Below are 20,610 nucleotides of genomic sequence, written 5' to 3' on the forward strand. Positions count from 1 at the left end.
GAGCGTATCACAGTCTCCAAACAAGGGAAAGTGAATCTTCTCAGACCCAATGGGCAAGCTGCGTCCACTGGCAGGGGAGGCTCAGAATGACTCAGGGGTACAAGACTCTCAGCTTCATTTAAATCTGCCTAGATATCCCCCTTCTAAATCTGGGCTTCATACTCCTTTCTAAGCAATGCCTTAACTTTCACACTGGAGATTGGCAAAGCAGGAATCTAATTTACATTGTAATCATACAACCCACCCAATTAAACTTTGTTTCATTTTCAGCAATATTGACCCTACTGCTACAATAAATATTTTTTAATTTATTGTTTTACTAAATAATTTATATTACTATTGGAGCTTATTTCTATTTAAACTTTCTGGTTTTCTGATTGTGACTGTCTTTGAGGGTAGTTAACTGGAACCACTCCTGGTTTTAATGATATATCACAGGGTCTAGTTGGTGACAGGGAATTCAATAATAAAAACTGTTAACTAGGTTGCAAGGGGCTAGCAACTGCAGGAAGCTGCTAGCTCCATTGGGGCTAAGAGAACAAAGGGAAAGGTTAGAATTACTAAAACTGAGAAGCATGTAGTAGGGGGGTCCTTGGAGCTGAAACTCAGACTTCTGCAGAGGGGTGCTGCTCGGCTGGTGCAGGCAGGCTTCGGCTTGGAAAAGGGCTTCTAGGGGGTTGGGACACTCCACCCCGGGTGGGCCTGGACTCCAAGGTCCTTATCAGCTCCGTGCAAGCCTCAAACTCACCACTCGGCAATTAGGTTCCCAGAAGCTGCTCTCTGCCAGATCTCCTTGTTCTGCCCTACACGTACAGTCCAGAGCCAGCCTAAGGTCTAAAGGGGAATCTCCACACAAGTTTCCAAGGTTTGCTCTCTGTGGCTCCTCCCTAAATCCCATCTACCTTAGCTGGATCTCTGCCTCCTCTGCCTCCTCTGTCCATGGAGACCTCAGCTATGGCCTCAAGATCCACTTCCCTGCAAAGCAGCCTGGAAAATGCCCCCATGGAAGAGAGCCCTGGTAAATGTGGGGTTCACGTTATATGTGTCCCCCTCTCAAAGATGACAGCCCTGCAAACAGTTGTTTTACTTATTTTGTCTAGGTTTTGTAGTAATTTACAGCAGGAAGTCAAATCCTCTGTCATCCATTTTGGCTCTCAGAATCTGAATTCCCACCTTTGGAAAGTTCTGCATCTTGCTAAGTTCCCTCTTACAAGGCACTGGATTGAGAGCTGCCCCCCTGTAACAACCCCCATTGTTCATGGTGCTCCCCTCTGGAAGCCCTCCTCCCCTTCTGCTCTGGAACTGGAGACAGGAATTTGTCCTTCCTCATCCTGGATGACTCTCCCCCATGACCCATTTGTGGAGAGGCCTCTGCCAACCTTAACCCCTTTCCTCTCCTTTGCTGCCGGGACAGGGATCGTCTGTCACTCATCTCTATGTTCAAGGGAGGAAGGAATGAATTGGGGCGAGCAGCTGCTGATGTGCATGCATCTGTCCAGAGTGGGCCACTAGGTAGCCTCTCCTGCAATGGGGGCTGTGACCAAGGCAGGTGGAAGAGCCACACTGCCTTGTTGTTAATTACTCTGTTAGAGAGCCCAGCTGCTCAGGGGTGCACCACCAGCCGGACAACAGAAGTGCCTCAACCCCCTTTCCCGCAGGGAGAATTCAGTCCCCACGTCTCCCCATCCTCCTATGGGGCCCACAGATGTTGCCCAGTGTTAACGGGCACTCTGAGAACCAGAAGGAGGGAAAGAACTAAGGTATTGGCTGGGCTGAAGGGCTTTGGACAATTTTTAAAAGGAAATGGTTGCAATCACTGTCAATGCTGTGGAATGTTTTCTCTGCCTAGGTTCTCAGACGTTAATACTACAGGTTCAGTGTTGGAGACCGAGTTTTCTGCCTTAATTCTTAAAGAGTCGTCACATATATAATACATTCCTTACCACGTAAAAGACTATATGTAAATGTGCCTCTGTTTGGATTGTGTATCCCAGCCTTCCTTAGGCATACATTAATTTCGTAACAATAACACCATTCAGTTATTGTTCCCTCCATGTTTGCATCACATGCGGGCATATCATTCCTGTATAAACAGTTTGCTAATCATGATCACACTTTGTCCAGTCTGGGTCAGGGTCAGGTACTGCACTAGGGGAATGGTGGCTCCGTTTGAAGGATTCAAAGGTCATGTCACCTATGCCAGTTTGTATCTGTTGCGGACTCCGAAAAGCTGAGTTCTTAAATCCTCATTCAATATTGCTGGGTGGGAGCTTCTGGGTTGTTTCCATGGAGATGTGTCTCCATCCATTCAAGGTGGGGTTGCTTACTGGAGCCCTTTAAGTGGGAACCATTTTGGAAAAAGCTCTAGTGCCACAAGAGCCCACGCAACCAGAGACCTTTGGAGATGAAGAAGGAAAATGCCCCCAGGGGAGCTTCATGAAACAGGAAGCAGGGAGAGGAAGCTAGCAGGCTTCACCATGTGCCCTTCCAGCTCTCTCCAGGACAGAGAAACCCCAAACTTCATTGGTATTTCTTGAGTGAAGGTAACTTCGTTTGGTGCCTTAATTTGGACATTTTCAAGGCCTTAGAACTGTAAACTTGCAACTCAGTAAATTCCCCTTTTTAAAAGCTGTTCCATATCTGGTATATCACATTCTGGCAGCTAGCAAACTAGAACATCACCCAATCCCTATTTGATGTTTTGACCCCATCCCCTCCACACTTGTGGCCAAAACTTGTCCTTGAATTCCTCCCATGACAGGGAGCTCACTACCCCTGGAACAGCCCATTCTCTTTGGACAGCCATGACCATTAGAAAATGTAAATTTACTAGGACAGAGTCCCTGAAAAGCAGCATGGAGTTTATCTCCTGTGTTTTCAAATCCTACTTTGTTCATTTACTATGTGTTTCTTTCACATCATTACACAATTTCAAATGTCTGCATATATACACACCCACGTATTTACAAATGTGTCATCACACTAGACACGTGTTTCACAATTGTTTTTTTTCACTAAACTATATATTATAAACATCTTTTCATTTTCATTAACCTACATTTCTTTATTAATTTTCAATGCCCAATCTATTACTGGGTGTGCCATAATTTATTTAATCCTTGCCTATCCATGACATTTAGGTCATTTCCAATTTCTTGCTGTAGTAACCAAATCCAGGATAAAATTTTTACACTTAGGGATCATTTCTTTAAGAGAGATTCACAGAAGGGCACAAGAGGGTCAGGAGGCATGAGTACTTTAAGCTCATTCCAGGTAAAAACCAGTGGCCTTCTGGTTGAAAGTAATCATTTATAAATACTGAAAGCCATGCTGAGTGCTTTACTGATGTTACTATATCTAATCCTCACCCTCCTACTCCCAAACCTGGGGCTGCTTGCAAGGCGAGAGCTGGAGCAGGGCAGGCATTTGGCCTGACTCTGACCACATAATAAAAGAGCCTCAGCAGGGAGTCCTTCTAGGGGTAAGAACATCCCCTGGAAGAATGCAAACTGGGCTTGAAAAGCAAAATGGACACCACTCAGGGGTGCTGTAGCTCCAAGGGATTTTCTTCATTGGGGGGTTCAGCAAAGGAAGAAAACAGAATGGTGCACTTGGCCACACATCAAATTCCAGCAATCAGGACTCGTGTAGGTATTTTGTTTGGGTCCCCTTCTAGGACTGGGGCAGAGATGGGATGCATAGAGCCTAGCCTCCTGCAGGTTTGGGGGCCGCGTGAATAGCTGATTCCAAGAGCCTGCATTGCTCCAACATACATTTCCCCACTAAGCTAACCAGACACCAACACTGCTCACCAGGACGTACATCAGAAGACATTTATTTATAGTGAAGCAAGACCAAAAACAATCACCAGTTAAATAAACTGCAGTTTTTTAATAAACACTGCTCAACGTGAAAAAGCCGAAGGTCAGTCTACATGAGCTCCAAAATATATTACAATATCTTATCACAACTGAAGTCGCTGTTGCACGTGAGATGCACCATGTCTCTGTGTAGCATTAAAAAGAAAAAAAAAAGTGTTGCCAATTAAACTGTGCTAATCATTGATTGCTCAAGATGCCCAATTTCAGAGATGATACAATTTAGGAAAACTATGTGAAATATCCTAGGTGCAAGAGCCAAGCGCAGAACAACCACGTTACTATGTTTATGCTTCTTTTAATTCTCTTTTAGGAGGGAGGAGCTATACAATCAAGACGCTTTTATACTCAAAGAAAATTCCTGGAAAGATACACAAGAACTTGCTAACAAGGGTGTCCTCTGGGGACCACGGTGGGGGATGGGGAGATGGGGAGACGGGAAGGGAAACCCTCTCGTTGCCATCACATCTGTCTATAAAATTTGAAATTTTAAGCCATATAATCCCTTTTAAAAATAAAACTTTGAAGACTACTAAATGCAAACTAAAATAAAAGGGCGCATCCTTCTGGGAGGATTAAGGGGCATACTATTTGAAGCCCATCTTGGACCTACAGACCAGATATCCTGTGCTGGTTCTACGCCTGGACTGTGCCTCAGTTTCCCCAGAATTCCAATGGGGTGTCGGGGAGCAGGTCTCCGGATATCCCTTCAGCTCAGGACCCCTGCGGGCCAGGAACCACCCGACCCGCTGGTCCACGGCCGGGGCAGGAGTCTGCGGGCGCCCCGCGGAGCAGGCCGGGCCAATCAGCGGCGGCGGGGCGGGCGGGGAGGTGCGCCGCGCGCGCAGAGCTGAGCGCGGAGTCGAGGCGCCACTGCCATCCCGGAGTAGAACCATGCCGCGCTTCCCAGGGCTCTTCCCGCTGCTGCTCCTGCTGCTGCCGCCGCGGGTCCCAGGCCTCCGGCTTCGTCAGCGCCCAGACTGCGGTCCGTGCCGGCCGGAGCTCTGCCCGGCGCCCGCGCGCTGCCCTTTGCCCGGGATCGCCGTGCGCGACGAGTGCGGGTGTTGCGCGCGCTGCCTAGGCGCCGAGGGCGCGAGCTGCGGGGGACCGGCCGGCGCGCGCTGTGGACCAGGCCTAGTGTGCGCCAGCCGCGCCGCGGGGGCGGCGCCCGAGGGCACCGGGCTCTGCGTGTGCGCGCAGCGCGGCGCCGTCTGCGGCTCCGACGGCCGCACCTACCCCAGCGTCTGCGCGCTACGGCTGCGCGCCCGGGATGTACCCCACGCGCACCCCGGCCACCTGCACAAGGTGCGCGACGGTCCCTGCGAGTTCGGTGAGTTGGGCTCCGGCTCCGGCCCAGCGGGGCTGAGGTGGGTATGGGTGGAAGGCGCCTTTGCACTGTGTGTCCTAGGCCTTAATTTCCCCTTTCTGGAGCAGTATGTCATGTCTCGCCCTGTGCTCTGGGAGACCCGGGCGGAAATCCACATCCTGCACCCTCCCTTTCGAAGCTCGTGGAGACACCGGCTGTCCTTGTGCTACTCAGGTGCCTGCAGTTATTTTCAGGTCTGACCTAGTGAGGAGTTTCTGGGGGCTTCCGCTGGATCTGACCCATTTCTGGAGTTGTGCCCCAGGCCTGGCCTTGGATGGGTTACTTAAAGGGAGAGGGAGAGAAGCTGAGGGTGCCAGAGGAGGAGATCCAGACTGGGACTCAGGAGTCGAGGCGCCAGAGCACCCAGCCTGTTAGTAATGGCGGTGTAGAGCCCAGGGGGTGGGCCTGAGGGTGCTCCCACCCCAGATGGATAAGACCTTTGAGACCTAAGCTCCAAAGAGATTGTTGCCATCAGTGATAGAGTGAAGTTTTGTGGGATTGAGGCTTATATTATTTGGAGGGGCCCACTTTAAAAGAACGGGAAATTACACCATGCTTTGATGAGACCTAGAAACTTAAGTTTCTTTAACATTGCCACAGAGTCAACTCTGTGTGTCCGTATTGCCCAGCCTATATATGTAATTTTAAGAAAACAAAGCAACAAAAATAAACCTAAATATTAGAATAAGAATGTCCAGCCAAGTGTCCTGCTTTGCAGGCTCCCTAAGCGTGAACCTGGCCTGCCGGTTAGGTTTTGGAGAACTGCCCCTGTCTGTACTGCCTACAGGGGACAGTGGAGAGTTTAGGGTGAGTGAGTATGTGGCCAGCCAGTCCCAGGCAGCCCAATTTGAGAGTGGGATTCAGGCATGGGGAAGAATTCTGACCTAATCCTGGAGACCAGGTCCAGACTGAAAAGCCTAAATTGGTGTAATGATTTCAGGTCCAAGGAGGTAGCCTGGGCAGGGGAAAAGGTGGGTGTTGGGGGGGGGGGGGGGTTGGAGGGGTGGAGGTGTAATATACTTCACCTGGCAGATCTGGCTCACTGGAGCCCTTTGCCTTGAAAAGTATCTAGTATTATTTCCTCCGATTATTCCAGGTTGTTGTGCTTGAGTCCGGGAGACCCAGCCAATTGTGGGAAATGGGGCAGTAAATCTCCTATCCAGGGAAACATAAAACAATGGTTGGCCCATCGGTTGGATGGAGACAGCCCTGGGAGCTCAAGAAAGTACCCAACGGCTCTGCCTGTGGGTGCTCCCGGTGGCTGATGCTTCCCTGGCTGCTATGGATTCTGAGTGACCTTGGGCCCGTCCCTTCCCCTCTCTGGGCCAGGTCAGCCCCTGTGGAGCCCTAATTCCAGTCCCTCCACTTTGAACCTTTGTTTCTTCCCTGTGGCGTTTAAACAGTCCTTTCTCTCTTTCCTCCTAGTTCCTGACACGTGTTTTACAATCTGCTTTCCTCAGCAGTTAATTCCCAGGCATTTCTCTTTGTCTCCATAAAGGTAAAAGCTTTAAGACTTCTGTGTGCAGGATACATAAGAAATGGCCATCTGGTCTCAGAGCCATCTAAAAACGATGCTGATAGGCTCAGATAATTTCACACTGGAGTGTTATTCTGTTCCTAAGAGAAAGAGCCTTAAAGACATTTAGACCAAATCTGGTACTCTGCAGAGGAGACACAGACCCAGGGAGGGCAGGGGACTTGTCCAGGGTGACTAGCAAAAGTCTGACCAGCTCCCAGGTCCCTGACACCCCGCACAGTGCTCTTTCCAGACAGGACTTGATAGTTTGAAATCAGACAGATGGTGGTTGCCACGGTTACCAGAGTGAAGCCAGATGGCAGATAGAAACCCCATAGCCCTAATTCACTGAAAATTACCAAAGGACAAGTAAATGTGACAGCCCCTCTACTCTGATCTGTGGGTTCTGAGGCCCCAGGAGTAAAGATGGACGAGGGGCCGAACGGAGTCGCTTTTATTGACCCCATTAGGGACAGGATCAGCTTCCCCACCTGCGTTTGTGCCACAGACCCAGGCACTGTTTTCCCACAGCTCTTTTGTCGTGAGATGGGTTGTGTGGCCTCCGCTCCTGTGTCCTGGGGAAACTTGAAGGTGCGGCCAAGGGGTTGTCTCCTAGGACAGGCAGCACCTCATTCATGTGCCCGGGAACCGTCCTTGATTCCGACGTCTTACCAGTGCCGCTGGGACCTCGGCTGCAGCCGCGGATCTGTTTCCAGTTGGGTCACGCAGCTGCCCCTCCTCAGCCCCTCACCCACCCCTGCAGTCATCGAGCACCGCGGCTTTGGAGCCGTGAGGCCTGGGTAAATATTTATTGGGTTCCTCCACCCTGTGGTGAAGATTTCTTACCCGTTCCTCTAGGGGCATTTGGAAACAGTTTTCGGGCTTAAATGAAGAGCTTTCCTGCTGCGCTCCGAATGCCTACGAGCGAGAGCGCTCCTTTGAGCCACACGCATTTATTGAAATCCCACTGTGTTACCTGCGTGTGAATAATTCTCTAGTGTTGGAAATTGCGTTCGCATCTCTCTTCTTGGTTTTCACAATGACCCCGGCCAGCTCTCAGTCCCGTTTAATAGAAGGGGAAACTGAGGTGTGGAGCAGGAAATGCCCTGCAGCCCCAGGACTGGTTCCTGGCTAAGGTAGGCCTCGCGCCTGGGTGTCCCTCACTCCTCCAGCCCGGAGCTCCGTGTCTCCAGCCCACCGCCACGTCCAGGCCGAGGCTTGAATCCCAGGGGTTTCCCAACCTGGATCCATCGTCCTTTTTTTCCCCACAGCTTGCTGTGCGTCCCACCATCTAGCACTTGCTGATGGCTCCTGCAGGGGACAGGGGTAGCTTCTCAGAGGGGCAGCCTCTAAGAGGAGCCTGGAAGGAGGGGAAGAAAATGCCCAGCAGGGAGGGGGTGGGGGTCACAGTGTAAGGGAAGGCACGGAGGTTTGAACAGGGGCCTCAGGGTGGCCCCCAGGAAGATGGGTGGGGTTGGAGATGAGGCCCCAGAATAGTTGGGGTGTGGTCCTTGCAGCCCTTCAATACCAGGCTGAAGGGTGGGACTTCATTCTGTATTAAATCATTGGTTCCGTTTCTCACCTGTAAGTTGGTGCGAAGTGATTTTGTCATGGTGGTACTTATTATTATTGGTATCATTATCACTTTAAGAGGCTGGCTTGTGCAGTATGTGTACCCCTGGCTGTTAACACTGGTGGTGGGGGGGGGAGGGATCCAGCTGCCGTGTTTTGAATGCCAAATTGCATTAGGGACGGTGTCCCCCCCCCTTCCCCCCCCCCCCCCCCCCCGCCATGGCATCAGCACCAGCAGCTTCAATGCACTCTTGAGATCTTAAATTCTTAGAAAATTCACCTTGGTTGAAAATTCCAGCTCCACTTAGAAGCCTCTGTCTCTGCTAGGCGTGTGTTTCCAGGTAACCAGGGAGAGCCATCGAATGCCACTTTGTGAGAGGGACAAAGAAGAGGGGGCGGGCTTGTTTTCCACAGCCTTTGATAGCGAGGGAGGGGACTTCAGATGCAGGCTGCAGGGAGCAGGATTAAGCTGTTTCTTGTTCTACATCGTAAAGTGACTATTAGCATAAATTATCAGGGCTGTTCAGTGCATTAGTTTATTCAACTCTTTGGTTGTGCACATTTTCGTACAAGAAGATGGGGTCGTGAGGCATGATTCTTGACGTGCTTCTCTTGTGCTAGCACTGCTAAAATTAAAGAAATCTCAGAGGCATTTGGGAAGACTTTTCGTTCCAGCCATCAAGGACCAATTTAGCTCACAGGGTGGGCACCCTGCAATAATGCATATCTCTTCCATTTGTAGAGGGCTGTGCAGTTAATAATGCATTCGCGTCCATTATCTGACTTCACCCCAGAGGATGCAGGGCCACGGTCATCACCTTCATTGCAGTGGAGGAGGAAATGGGTAGGAACATGCCCAGGCCCTCGAGGCTGGTGCCTGGATCCGGGCACCTGCCCCTCCCCCGGCGCTGTCTCGCCCGCCCGCAGTGCTGCTCCTGGGCAGTGCACACGTGGGTGACTGTTAGGCCTGGCATTCCCCAAGCCCCGCGTTAGCTGCCCGTCACCGCTCGGAGGGGTAGGTTCATACCATCCCATCCTTTCCGGGACTCACATTGGCACAGCAGAAGGAAACAAAGCTTTAGCAAGGACGAGCTCGAGAGACAAAGCGGGCACATTCAGAGACTGCAGTGACCACGAGCTGTCCTCCTTCCTGAAAGCTACGTTAGACTTGTCCAAGGCAGGTAGAGAGAAAAGCCCTGGCTCCTCTGGCCCTACCCTGGATGTCTCCCAGGGAGAGAGGTTTCACCTATGAGGGCCTGGCCTTGGGGCATGACTGCTGATTCCCGGCCCCTCTCTCGAAGCCTTTTACGTGTCGCATGGTCTTGGCCTCCCCTAGGTTCCTTGCCACAAACAGTCTGGGGGAAGGTGCGAGAGGGCAGGGACTTCTGTGCCCATTTTAAGAAAAAGGAATGGAGGCCCGAGTCGCGGCACTGGAACGTGCTGGAGGCAGGATTTGAACCTGGGTACCCCGCCCCGGCCTACCCTGCCAGCCCTCTTGCCAATAATGTCGTGTCATCGAGCTCAGAGTGTGCCCTTGGGGACAGTGGACGGGGAGTGCCCTGCAGGTCTGAAGGATACACCACCTGTCCCATGTGGTGTCTTCACAAGAGCTGTCCCTGAGCTTATTATTTGGGGGTTTTCATGCTTGTCTTAGTTTCCTGGGGCTGCTGTCACAAGGTACCACAGACTGGGTGGCTTAAAGGAACAGAGCTCGTTCCCATGCTTGCCCTCTGGCTTCAGTGGCGGCTGCCTATCCGTGGCGTTCCTTGGTTTATGGCTGTATAACTCAACTTCTGCCTCCACACATGGCACACCCCCCCCCCCCTCTTCCTATCTCTATTTCTCCCCACCCCCAAATTTCCTCTGCTTATAAATACTTGACCCTCTTGGATCAGGGCCCACCCTAACCCACTTCACTTTGGACTCATCTTACCTAATAACATCTTCAGAGATCCCATTTCCCTATAGGATCACAGGCACAGGACATGGGAGTAGGACTTGAACACATCTTTTGGGGGATGCAGTTAATCCTTTGCAATCCCTAAGGAACTAATCTCTTACTCTGAAATGATGTCCACACTGATGATACATATTTTGCTTAAGAATCGTTACCTTAAGTCAGTGCAAAAGTTAATAGAACGGAGGGCCTGAGTTTGAGCCCCAGCTCCATCGAGCACTTATGAGCCTTGGTTTTTTCATCTGTAAAGTGGGAAGACACAGACACCTACCTCCCGGGGCCGGTGTGAGGACTGAAGGGTTAACGGGCTCGGAAGCATCCTGTGGGGAGGAGGCGAGGTGGCAGCGGGCAGAGGAGATGAAGAGTAGATCTGGAGCCTCCATTGAAGTCTGGGTAGCCCTGGGCAGCTTCCCCATCCGGCAGATGGGCATATAAATGGCCCTCACTGGTGCGACTGGGGGGAGGAGCCCAGTTAACACCTGTAAGCGGGAGAGGCACCCCCGGCCTATGGTCAAGGCTCGGGGCTGACCGGTGGCATTAGCACCCGTGCTGCTATGAGTATTACAGTTACTGATTGTAAGGCATGGTTTGAATAAAAATGATCTGTGAAAAACAGATATGTTGATATTAAAAAAAATATTACGACGAAGAGGCAGCAAGCGGGAATATTTTGAGATAATAGAACTGTTCATGACCCTTACAGTAGAGGTGGTTATGGGACTCCACCTTTGTCAAGACTTGTAGAACTGTACACCAGAAAGAGTAGACTTGACTGTATTTAAACCAAGAAATAAATCATTGAAAAAATTTTAAATGTCACTTTACCATCAAAAGCAAGAGCTGCTTTGATAAAAGAAATGGTATTTTCTGCTAGGAAATCAGTGACAAAGGCAGTGTTTCCAAGACAGTTTTTCTTAATCGTAGCTATTGAAAGAGAGGGCGAGGGAAAAGCGAGGCGGGAGAGATGAAATGTGATTTCCTGGCTTATTCATTTAGGCCTGAAAGGGATTGATGAAATCTAATTTAAAATTGATGACTTTACATGAATGAAAGTAAAACACGCAGATTGAGTGTCCTTTTGGAGTCCAGAGAGGGCTTTGGTGTAAAATGCGGTTTTGATTGTTCTCAGAGCAAGCCATTTGAGGACCAGTCTGGGGCTCCTCGGGCTGCAGCCAGCGCCTGTGTGGCTGATGAGACGCAGGCAGGAGGATGTGCATAAATTAGACTCTCTTTGTCAGGGCAGATGGGGCTTCTGCAGGAGAGCCGGGTTCTGCCGTCCTTTGTGGCAGTGGGTTCAGCAGCTGTGGTGTGTCAATTGTTAGATGCCTAGAGATGTGGAGAGGGATGTGGGCCTTTGGAGGGCAGTTAAATGGGCACTGTTGAAGAAGTGAGCTCATCAGGCAGAGAGCAGCCTGGGAGAGGGAGGGCAGACTCTGTATTCACCTCTCTGGACAGACTCTGGACACCTAGAGGGCAGCCCAAAGATCTATAGGGAGTTATAGGGAGGCAGGTTTTAGCTGCAGGTGAGGGCAAACTTTCTCATAAGCAGAGGCCTGCAAGGATGGAAGGGTCTGGCTGCAGAGGTAGTGAGCTCTCTGTCACTGGAGGTGTGCAAGTGGAGGCTGCATGAGCATGTGACAGGCGTTCAAGCACAGAATCTTGAGGAGTTAGGATGCTAGGGGGCTCTCCAGTTTGAAACTCAGTAGCTTCTAGAAAATTTCCCAAAGATATTTTGTAGTGGCTTGGCATCTCTTTCCCAGTCTGTCTGGAAGGGCCAGACCAGTCTCATTTCTGTGCACCCCTCTGTCCCTCTGCCCTGTGGCTTTGGATTTGATGCTGTCCCTCACCCCTTTCCTCCTCCTTTCTGTCTTTCTACCTTGGTTCTTTTTTGTTATTTATTTATTTATTTTTTGCATCTTCATCCAGGTGGCCCTTTTCTTCCCCAGGACAGAGCTCTGGAGAGCAGCTGGACTCTCCTTGAGTCACCAGGCAAAGACCTCTAGAAGTCACGGGCTGTGCAGTTTGATAGCCTGAGAATGAATGAGTTTACTCTTTATTAGCATGTGTTACCTTAACTGGTCATCGGTGTTTCAGTTTGCTAGTGCTGCCAGAACGCGATATACCAGAAATAGATTGGCTTTTTCAAAGGGGATTCATTAGGTTACGAAGTTATAGTTCTAAAGCCATGAAAATGTCCAAATTAAGGAATCAAGAGGAAGATACCTTCTCTGGGGAAAGGCTGCTGGTGTCCGGGGTTCCTCTGTCACCTGGGAAGGCACAGGGTGACGTCTTTTGGTCCTTCTCCCCTGGTTCAGGTTTCAGTGGCTTCCTCCAAATGTCTCTGAGCATCTCTCAGCTCTTCTGGGCTTTTTCTGTCTTCTATCCTCTTCACAAAGAACTTTAATTCAGTATAAAGTCCTACTTTATACTTAATACATAATTCATATAAAGTATGTATGGGTCACATCCCCGTGGAAGCAACCGAATCAAAAGGTCCCACCCACGGTGCGTCTGTCCCCACAAGAATAGATTAAAAGCACATGGACTTTTCTGGGGTCAGTAGCAGCGTCAGAGTAGCATATCCAGTTAAACAGACCTGCTCCCAACCCCCACTTCCATCTCATCCTCACGAAGCCATGGCCTTCACCCTCCTCATACTGTCAGATCAGCTCAAGAACTCTGTGAAGCATGGGGTGCTCACCCCATTTTACAGATATGGAAATCCAGGCTGAGAGCATTTCCTTTGCCAGGCTTCCACGTTGCACTTTCCCCAAGACACTGTGGAACTGGATATATGGATGAACAAGCTTGCAGTCTAGTGAAGCCAAATGTGAACACCTGGACTGCCAGGCAAACTGGGCTTAAGCAGGCCGAAGGGGTGCAGACCACCTGTCCCTGGGCAAGGCCCTGCAGGGTAGGCGAGAGGTCCGTCTTTGGGGGCTGGGCAGCAAGAGATAGAGGGCCTCTTATGCCAAACCATGATCTCTTAGTCTTGGTGTGAGCAGAGATGCCGAGTACAGGGAGGAAGCAGACTCTGGAGCATGAGCGAAGAGTTTCTAAACTCAGGTGCCCACACCCACGCCCTGGCCCTCATAGACCCACCACTGCCCGATGGACGTCTCTCCAGGCAGCCCGGCTCAGTCCCTTCCCGGTTTCCCTGCCTTCAGTTTTGCCCTGGGACGTGTGGAGCTGTGTGTGGACTGAGGTCTGTGCATCTGCGATATGCAAGTGGACAGCTTGAAAGGACCCCAGGGGGTCTCAGCTCCTGGGTGAGGGCAGCTGTTCCACGGGGCATCACTCTTCATACCCCCTCCATGCAGAAGGAGAAAAGCCCATCTGTTCCGAGACTTCGCCATTGGTGAAATGACACCAGCCCCTCGCGGGAGTCTGTGCCATGTGTTTCATTGAGGCTGCAGGCAGACGGCAGTAGGGGGTCCTGGAAGGAGCCCTGGGAGGGGCAGGACAGGACCCGGCCTCTGCCACAGACCTGCCAGCTGAATGTGGGAAGTGTCCCTTCCTCTCTGGGCCCGTTTTCATCTTGATAAAACAAAGGCCGTGGATGAGGAAACCCAGAGGCCTCTTCCCAGGTCTGAGGACAGCTCTGTCCTAGGATTCCTTGCCTAAGAGTATATTGTGAGGGCTTTTGTGTGCTGCCGCCCCCCTCAGCACGTCGGGGCTGGGCAGACGGCTTATAGACACGGGGCGCTGGAAGGCCCAACCCTGATGCTCAGAGGTCCCTGCAGGCTCTCTGCAGGGCGATTTTTGACTGGGGTGGGCTGGTCGAGTAAAGGTTTGTCCCCTTGCCTTTTCCCCGCAGCTCCTGTGGTCGTCACCCCTCCTGGGAGTGCTGAGAACGTCACCGGGGCGCAGGCGCACCTGTCCTGCGAGGTGAGGGCTGTGCCTGCCCCGGTGCTCAGGTGGAGAAAGGTATCTCTGTTCAAGCATTTGTGTGTGTGAGAGAGAGGAACACACGGACATGTGTGGGACATGTTGTTGCTTTTCTTTTAAGTGTGTTTGTGAGGATCCCTTTCTGTGTGGATTGGAGGATTTAAAAAGGACATGTTGTGTACCACTTGTTGTGAACTGAATGGCGCCCCCTACAAAGACACGTTCGTGTCCTAACCCCCAGCCCTGTGGACGTGAACCCATTTGTAAAAAAGATCTTTTTGTTTTATTGTGTGAGCATGGCCTGGGAATCCAACCCAGGTCTCCACGTGGCAGTCAAGCATTCTACCACTGAACCACCTGTGCATTAAAAAAGACCTTTGGAGATGTTCTCAGTTAAAAAGAGGCCACACTGAATCATGGTGGGCCAAAATGCTATATGACTGGTGTCCTTGTAGGCAGAGGAAATTCGGGCGGTCACAGGAAGCAGAGGGAGACAGGAGGAGACGGGCACGTGATGGGGCAGGCATTGAGTTGCAATGGCTGGCAGGCCACCACCAGAGTGCCACAGACTTCAGAGAAATCGTGATTCCACCACCACCTCGATTTTGAACTTTTCGCCTTCAAAATTGTGAGACAGTTCATTCCCGTGATTTAATCCAATCAGCCTATGGTATTTGTTGTGACGGCCACTTTTTTGCCTCCAGGTTTATGTCTCACAACTTTTACCCCAAAGCGTTCCCCCCAAAAAGAGGGCACTGCAATCCTTCCTGAGCCGTTTGCTCTCTACCCCATGGCTGCCCAGAAAGTTCTACTGTTGATCCAGCTGAGAGCAGCTGCAGTAAGAACCAGCTTCACTGGGGAGCTGGGTTTTAGGAATACCTGGCTGATGGCAAATAACCCACTCCTATTCCCAAAATACTTCTTCCTGTTGATCAGCTGTTGAGAGCTCGCATAACCTATGCTGTCCCCTTACCTGAGCAGGGCCGTGAGGTTTTAAACTGCTTCTGGGAGATAGTGGTGTCAAGTCTTCACTGTCCAGCAGGGGGTGCTGTCTTTACGTGCATTTAAGATTAGCAAGAGGCCGAAATCATTTTAATAGAAATAAGAGGAACTAGAGTTTGGGCCTTTGGGTCGGGGAGAATGAGGGTGGTGAGGAGGTCCGTGGGGCGGTCTGTACCTGGAAATGCTTTTTCGCTAAGCCGTCCCCTGGTGTCCCTGCCCTGTGCAGGTCCTGCCGTCATCCCCTGCGGGCACCCAGGTGCTGGAGGAGTTGCCTGGGGACCATGACAATATAGCCATCCAGGTGCAGGGAGGCCCTTCTGATCACAAGGTCGCCACCCGGCTCTTGGTGAGTGTCTTGTTTGTTTAGGTTTGTTGGGCATTATTCACTAACGACCACCCTAAATTTATATTTTTGCACGTTACAATTTTCAAAGCTGTTTGTGTCTGTTTCCCACTGGAATCTGCAGCGGCTCTGAGGCAGGCAGGGTGAGTTGTGAATCTCCTGGGAAAATAAGTGACTTGCCGTGGGGGGGAACAGTGGCCCCCGAGTGGCGTCCGTGTCCTCACCCCTGGAGCCTGTGGCCAGGGTAGGGGGGGATTAAGTTTGCAGGTAGAATTAAGGGGGGTTAAACAGCCGACCTTAAAATAAGGAGAGTATCCTGGGTTATCTGGGTGGGGCCAGTATAATCCCTAGAGTCCTTTAAATGTGAAAGGAAGAGGCAGAGGAGTAGGCTGCTACGTCTGGGGGTGGGGGGGGTTGCCTAGGATTGCAAGCTGATGGGTTCTGCCCTGGGGCCTCCAGAAGAGACAAAGCCCCTGTTCACAGCTTGATTTTAGCCCAGTGAGTCCCAATCAGATTTCTGACCTCCAGAAGTATAGATAATGAACGTGCATTTGTTTTAAGCCACTAAATTTTGTGGCAACTTGTCACAGCAACAATAAAAAACTAACACACCTGCTTTAAGACCACATGACTTAGAAAGCGGGAAGATGGCCCATTTGAACCCTCCTCCAGGACTCTGTGGTGCAGACAACAGGAGGGAGTAAAGGGGGGGGTCCTTGTGGGACCAGCCACTCCGCCTCTGTGGGCTTCAGTTTCCCCAGTGTGTGCGGGCCCTGCTGAGCCCAGCAGTCTGTGACTTACTTGTGAATCACCTGTAAAAGGAGAACGCTCACCCTGCACCTGTCCTGCCATGGGTTCAAAAGCGGTGGTGTGCATGATCCCTCCCCAGACTCCATGAAGTGACTCACAGTTGTGAGAACAGGAGAAGGCAAAGTGGCCAGAGCGGGGGTGGGTCTGCTTTGCAGACGGCATGGGAACCAGATGCTGAGGATGACATATCCTCGTTTTCACCCACATCTCTTGGAAGTTTGGTGACTCCTCTCAGTGCAGCTGAGAGACTTGGAATGCAGTTGGGTCTGTGGCTTTTTCAAATAAAGCACATTTTTCCATGAGGAAAGATGGGATTTGAGGGGGGAGGTAAAGGTTCTCACTAATGGTATGTTGTAACGACTGCCTCCGTGGAGAATACTGTATGCATTGTTGTTCTTTTTTTATTTAATGTGCAGTATTTCCCCGATAATTATGCCTATCACCTTCAAGAATAGAATCAGGTAGCTCAGAGTAAAAGACAGGAATGCCGAGGAATCATTACAGTGAGCTCCGTGACAGAGAGGGCACCCTTAACCATGGTAACCGAGAAGAAAGTGGAACTCTGAGCTTCTTGGCAGCCAAGGCAAGAGAGAAATAGACTGAGCTCGGTCTTATTCTGAAAAGGAATTTGTATTCAGACTGGTCATTAGGAGCTGAATAAGAAAGTAATTTTGTTGTACCATATATAACTATGTAAACTTGTCCGTCTTTCTCTTACCTGTTTTATTTCTAGATCAGCCCACTGAGAAAGGCAGATGAGGGCGTGTACCAGTGCCACTGGGCCAATGCGGCTGGGGAGGCCCAGGCCCAGGGCTCCGTGAAGGTCATAGGGCCGAGGGACTACAGAGGCCCCCTCCTTCCAGCTCCGGATGGCCCCATGTGATGGAGTAATACACACACCCTAAGTTATTTCCAGTGTTTATATACTCATGGCACGGATATTTGAGATGATTATAAGATTCATAATAAAAAAAAAAAATGCATACATCAAGGAAACCAGAGGGAAGGCAAAACAAGCGTAGGTGCATGTTAAGATTAGCAGGCAGAATCTATGATAGGTTCTGCACAGACTTTCCTCTGGGCCTCCTAGCATGCAAAGCCAAGAGCTGTGGACAGCGTGGGTATCTACAAAATGAAAAAGACCGGTGGTGTTTTTCTGTTTCTGAGGCTGAAGGGAATAGTTTCTGTGGGTTGTGTGGAGTGGGCACTGAGTGATAGAATAGACAGTGTCATTGTGACTACATCCACGTGAAAACTTTCCTCCTGAGAAGACAATGTGGGCTTCATCTGTCTCTTCTTGGCCTTTCCTTGGTGCCGAGAAGTCTTGGCCCTCCTGTCTGCAGCATTCTACGCTGCTTAGCAGCTCACCTCTGGGGGTGCGGTGGGCCAGGGGAGTCTCTGCCTCTCCTCTGGCCAGGGGGCTTTTAGTCCCTTATAGTCAAATGGGTGAGAGCCGGGGCAGCTTCTGTCCCCTGCCTACAGAAGGGTCTCTGAGCTCACTTTATTAGCCAGCTGCGGCTGTGTGACAGCCCCCAAAGCTCACTGGTTCACAACCACCAACTTTTATTTCTGTGTCACAGCTCTGGGTTGATTGTAGCTGAGTCCCACATGTCTTCTCACACCAAGACCCAGTGGAAGAGGCAGCCCTGACATGTGCCCATTCTTACGGCATAGAGGACCAGCAAGACGCCCAGCTGACCCATAATCTCATTCGAGGCGTCTGCTCATACATGGCGGGTGTCACGTCTACTGATGTCCGTTGGCCAAAGCAAGTCAGTCACGTGGTCACACCCAGAGTCAGTGGGTGGGGTGGGTGGGGTCCTGCGCCCACAGCGGGCAGGGGGCAGGGGGCAGGGACTCCTCATCCTCTAATGAATGAGCGTGGATGGCCACCACCACCAAGGCCGGCCAACAACTTCTTAAACAGAACTAGAAAACAGAAGCAAGTCTGATAGCGTTTATTCAAAGAAATAAAAGTTGGTGGTTGTGAACCAGTGAGCTTTGGGGGCTGTCACACAGCCGCAGCTGGCTAGTAAAGTGAGCTCAGAGATCCTCCTGTAGGCAGGGGACAGAAGCTGCCCTGGCTCTCACCCATTTGACTATAAGGGACTAAGAGTCCCCTGGCCAGAGGAGAGGCAGAGACTCCCCTGGCCCACCGCACCCCCAGAGGTGAGCTGCTAAGCAGCGTAGAGTACTGAAGGATTTTGCTAGGGTTTTAATCATAGGATTCTTTTAGTCACAATTTTCATGCATGTGAGCAGTCAGAGCTCCTAAAAATGGGGAGGAAAATAGGAAATTGTAAAACTCAAAGGATGAGATCAGGTGGTAAAGGTGTCTTCCTGCTACTTGACTCTTTTGTTTTTACTACTTTAAAGAACTAATGCAAAGTATATATTCTTAAAGCATAAACAATTCCAGGGCGTGAGTGTAGTCTATTATAGATGAATTTTCAAAAGGGAAGCCGTGAAGGAACCATGGAATTTTAAGACCTTCTCCACCACTCAGTTCTTGAGGAGCCTCTACAACATGTAGCATTGGCCAGCTCTTGCTTACATACTCCCAAGGATGCAGGGCTCATTACCTCTAGACAACCGTCTTAGGATTTTCTATTGTTGAAAAGTTCTTCCTTAATATTAAGCAGAATGTGTTTCCCTGAACTTTCCACCCATTAGTCTTAAATGAGCCTCTTGGGGCCCTGCTGCGCCGCCTGTCCCCCACTGGCAACATTCCTTGCCCTGAAGAGATTTGGAGCCAAAGATCCTTCCACTCACCTTCCATTTAACTCGTAGTTGAATGTGACAGAGAATGCTTGCTTTCTCTAATTTGTTTCTCCTTTTCTTCCTAGGGACTTAAGAGTGGAGATCACAGGATAATGGAAAAGCCAAGTCATGGATTGCTTTGCTTTGTGAAGAGTTGAAACAACTATGTTTGTGGATGACCCTTTTGTATGTTTTGTAAAATTAGATGGCAAACTAGATTTCATATGCAATTGTATGAATCTGTGGTTTTGGTAGTTTATGAATCAAATGTAGTTTTCAGCAGGGCAAACACTGGGAAAACAGAAGTGCATGCAGCATTTTTATACTTTTGGAACAAATTGCACTGTGAGGTTTCTTTTTATAACTACTCCCTTCCAGGGAAGATCACGTAACCGTTTATTTGTTATTCTAAAGGGCTTGAAACCAGGCATGTGTCACCTGTGACTCTTTACCTCATTTGTCTCTAACTGTTCAGTGGGTGCTTTGTTACTTAGCGTGAGTTGTAGGAGGGCAGAGGGCTCCTCACTCTGCTCTGCCTGCCCTTGCCGTGCTGTGTGACCTCCACGGGTCCCACCCCACTCTGGGCCTGGCTTTCTTCCCCTGTGAATGTAGCCTTAGACGCGATGCTACCAGTGTCCCTTCTAGCCCAGCTATCCTAGAGTAAGATGATCCTCAGGAAAAAAAAATGTGGGAAGCGCAGTCTTACTTTTCTTTTTAAAATTTTATTCCTTCAAAAACAAATGCCATTGCTTCATGCCAAGGTATGCACCGCTGGCTGCAGCTGTCCTATTCCCACCTTTTCCTTATTGTCCTAGATGAGACAGTTTCCCAAATTCAGAGATGTCCTTGGCTTGACCTTTGGGGACCTTGATGTCTCCTTGTTAGCCCAGCATTCTCTAGCCGGGATGGGCAGTGGGCACCCGGCTTCTGATCATCACATTGTAAAAACCGCCTCAGGGGCGGGCCGCGGTGGCTCAGCGGGCAAAGTGCTTGCCTGCTATGCCGGAGGACCTCGGTTCGATTCCCGGCCCCAGCCCATGTAACAAAAACGGAGAAACAGAATACAATAAAACAAGAAAATGTTTAAAAATGTTTCCCTTTCTTCCTTCCTTCCTTCTCTCTATCCTTCCTTCCTTCTCTCTGTCTTTCCTTTAAAAAAAAAAAAAAAAAAAAAAAAAAAAAAAAAACCGCCTCAGGTGCTGGCTGGGGAGTTGGCGTGGAGGGATGCATTTGACTTGTGCATATTTTGACCTCACTCAAGAATGATAAAAAAGAGAAAGAAGGAGACTATTTAGTAGCTGGACTAAAAAAAAAAAAAGGAGAGAACAAGAGAGAGAGACCTCCCCCAGGTGATTAAAATGTTATAAAGTTGGAATTGAGATCTCTCCCAGGTGGAATGCCCTTCCTTAACAAAGCACCTTCCCACCTGTGATCGCTTTCCAACTCTGGAGGGAGCGCAGGGCAGGTGTGCACATCCCTCCCCTTTTACAGATGAAGAAATCAGGCAGCGAGAGGAAAA

At 50.2% G+C, this 20,610-nt stretch overlaps 1 protein-coding gene across 1 annotated transcript; it reads left to right on the top strand.

The window, feature by feature from the left end:
• The first annotated feature begins 4,772 nt into the window (after positions 1-4,772).
• On the top strand, positions 4,773-20,010 carry IGFBPL1 (insulin like growth factor binding protein like 1). The gene is made up of 5 exons (XM_077133627.1): positions 4,773-5,208; positions 14,107-14,216; positions 15,406-15,525; positions 17,066-17,219; positions 19,178-20,010. Exons 1-4 carry the CDS (start codon positions 4,773-4,775, stop codon positions 17,213-17,215), a joined length of 816 nt encoding a protein of 271 aa, XP_076989742.1. The 3' UTR covers positions 17,216-17,219; positions 19,178-20,010.
• The last annotated feature ends 600 nt before the right edge of the window (positions 20,011-20,610 follow it).

Source organism: Tamandua tetradactyla, chromosome 2, assembly GCF_023851605.1.
Source record: "Tamandua tetradactyla isolate mTamTet1 chromosome 2, mTamTet1.pri, whole genome shotgun sequence".
Lineage (NCBI taxonomy): Eukaryota > Metazoa > Chordata > Mammalia > Pilosa > Myrmecophagidae > Tamandua > Tamandua tetradactyla.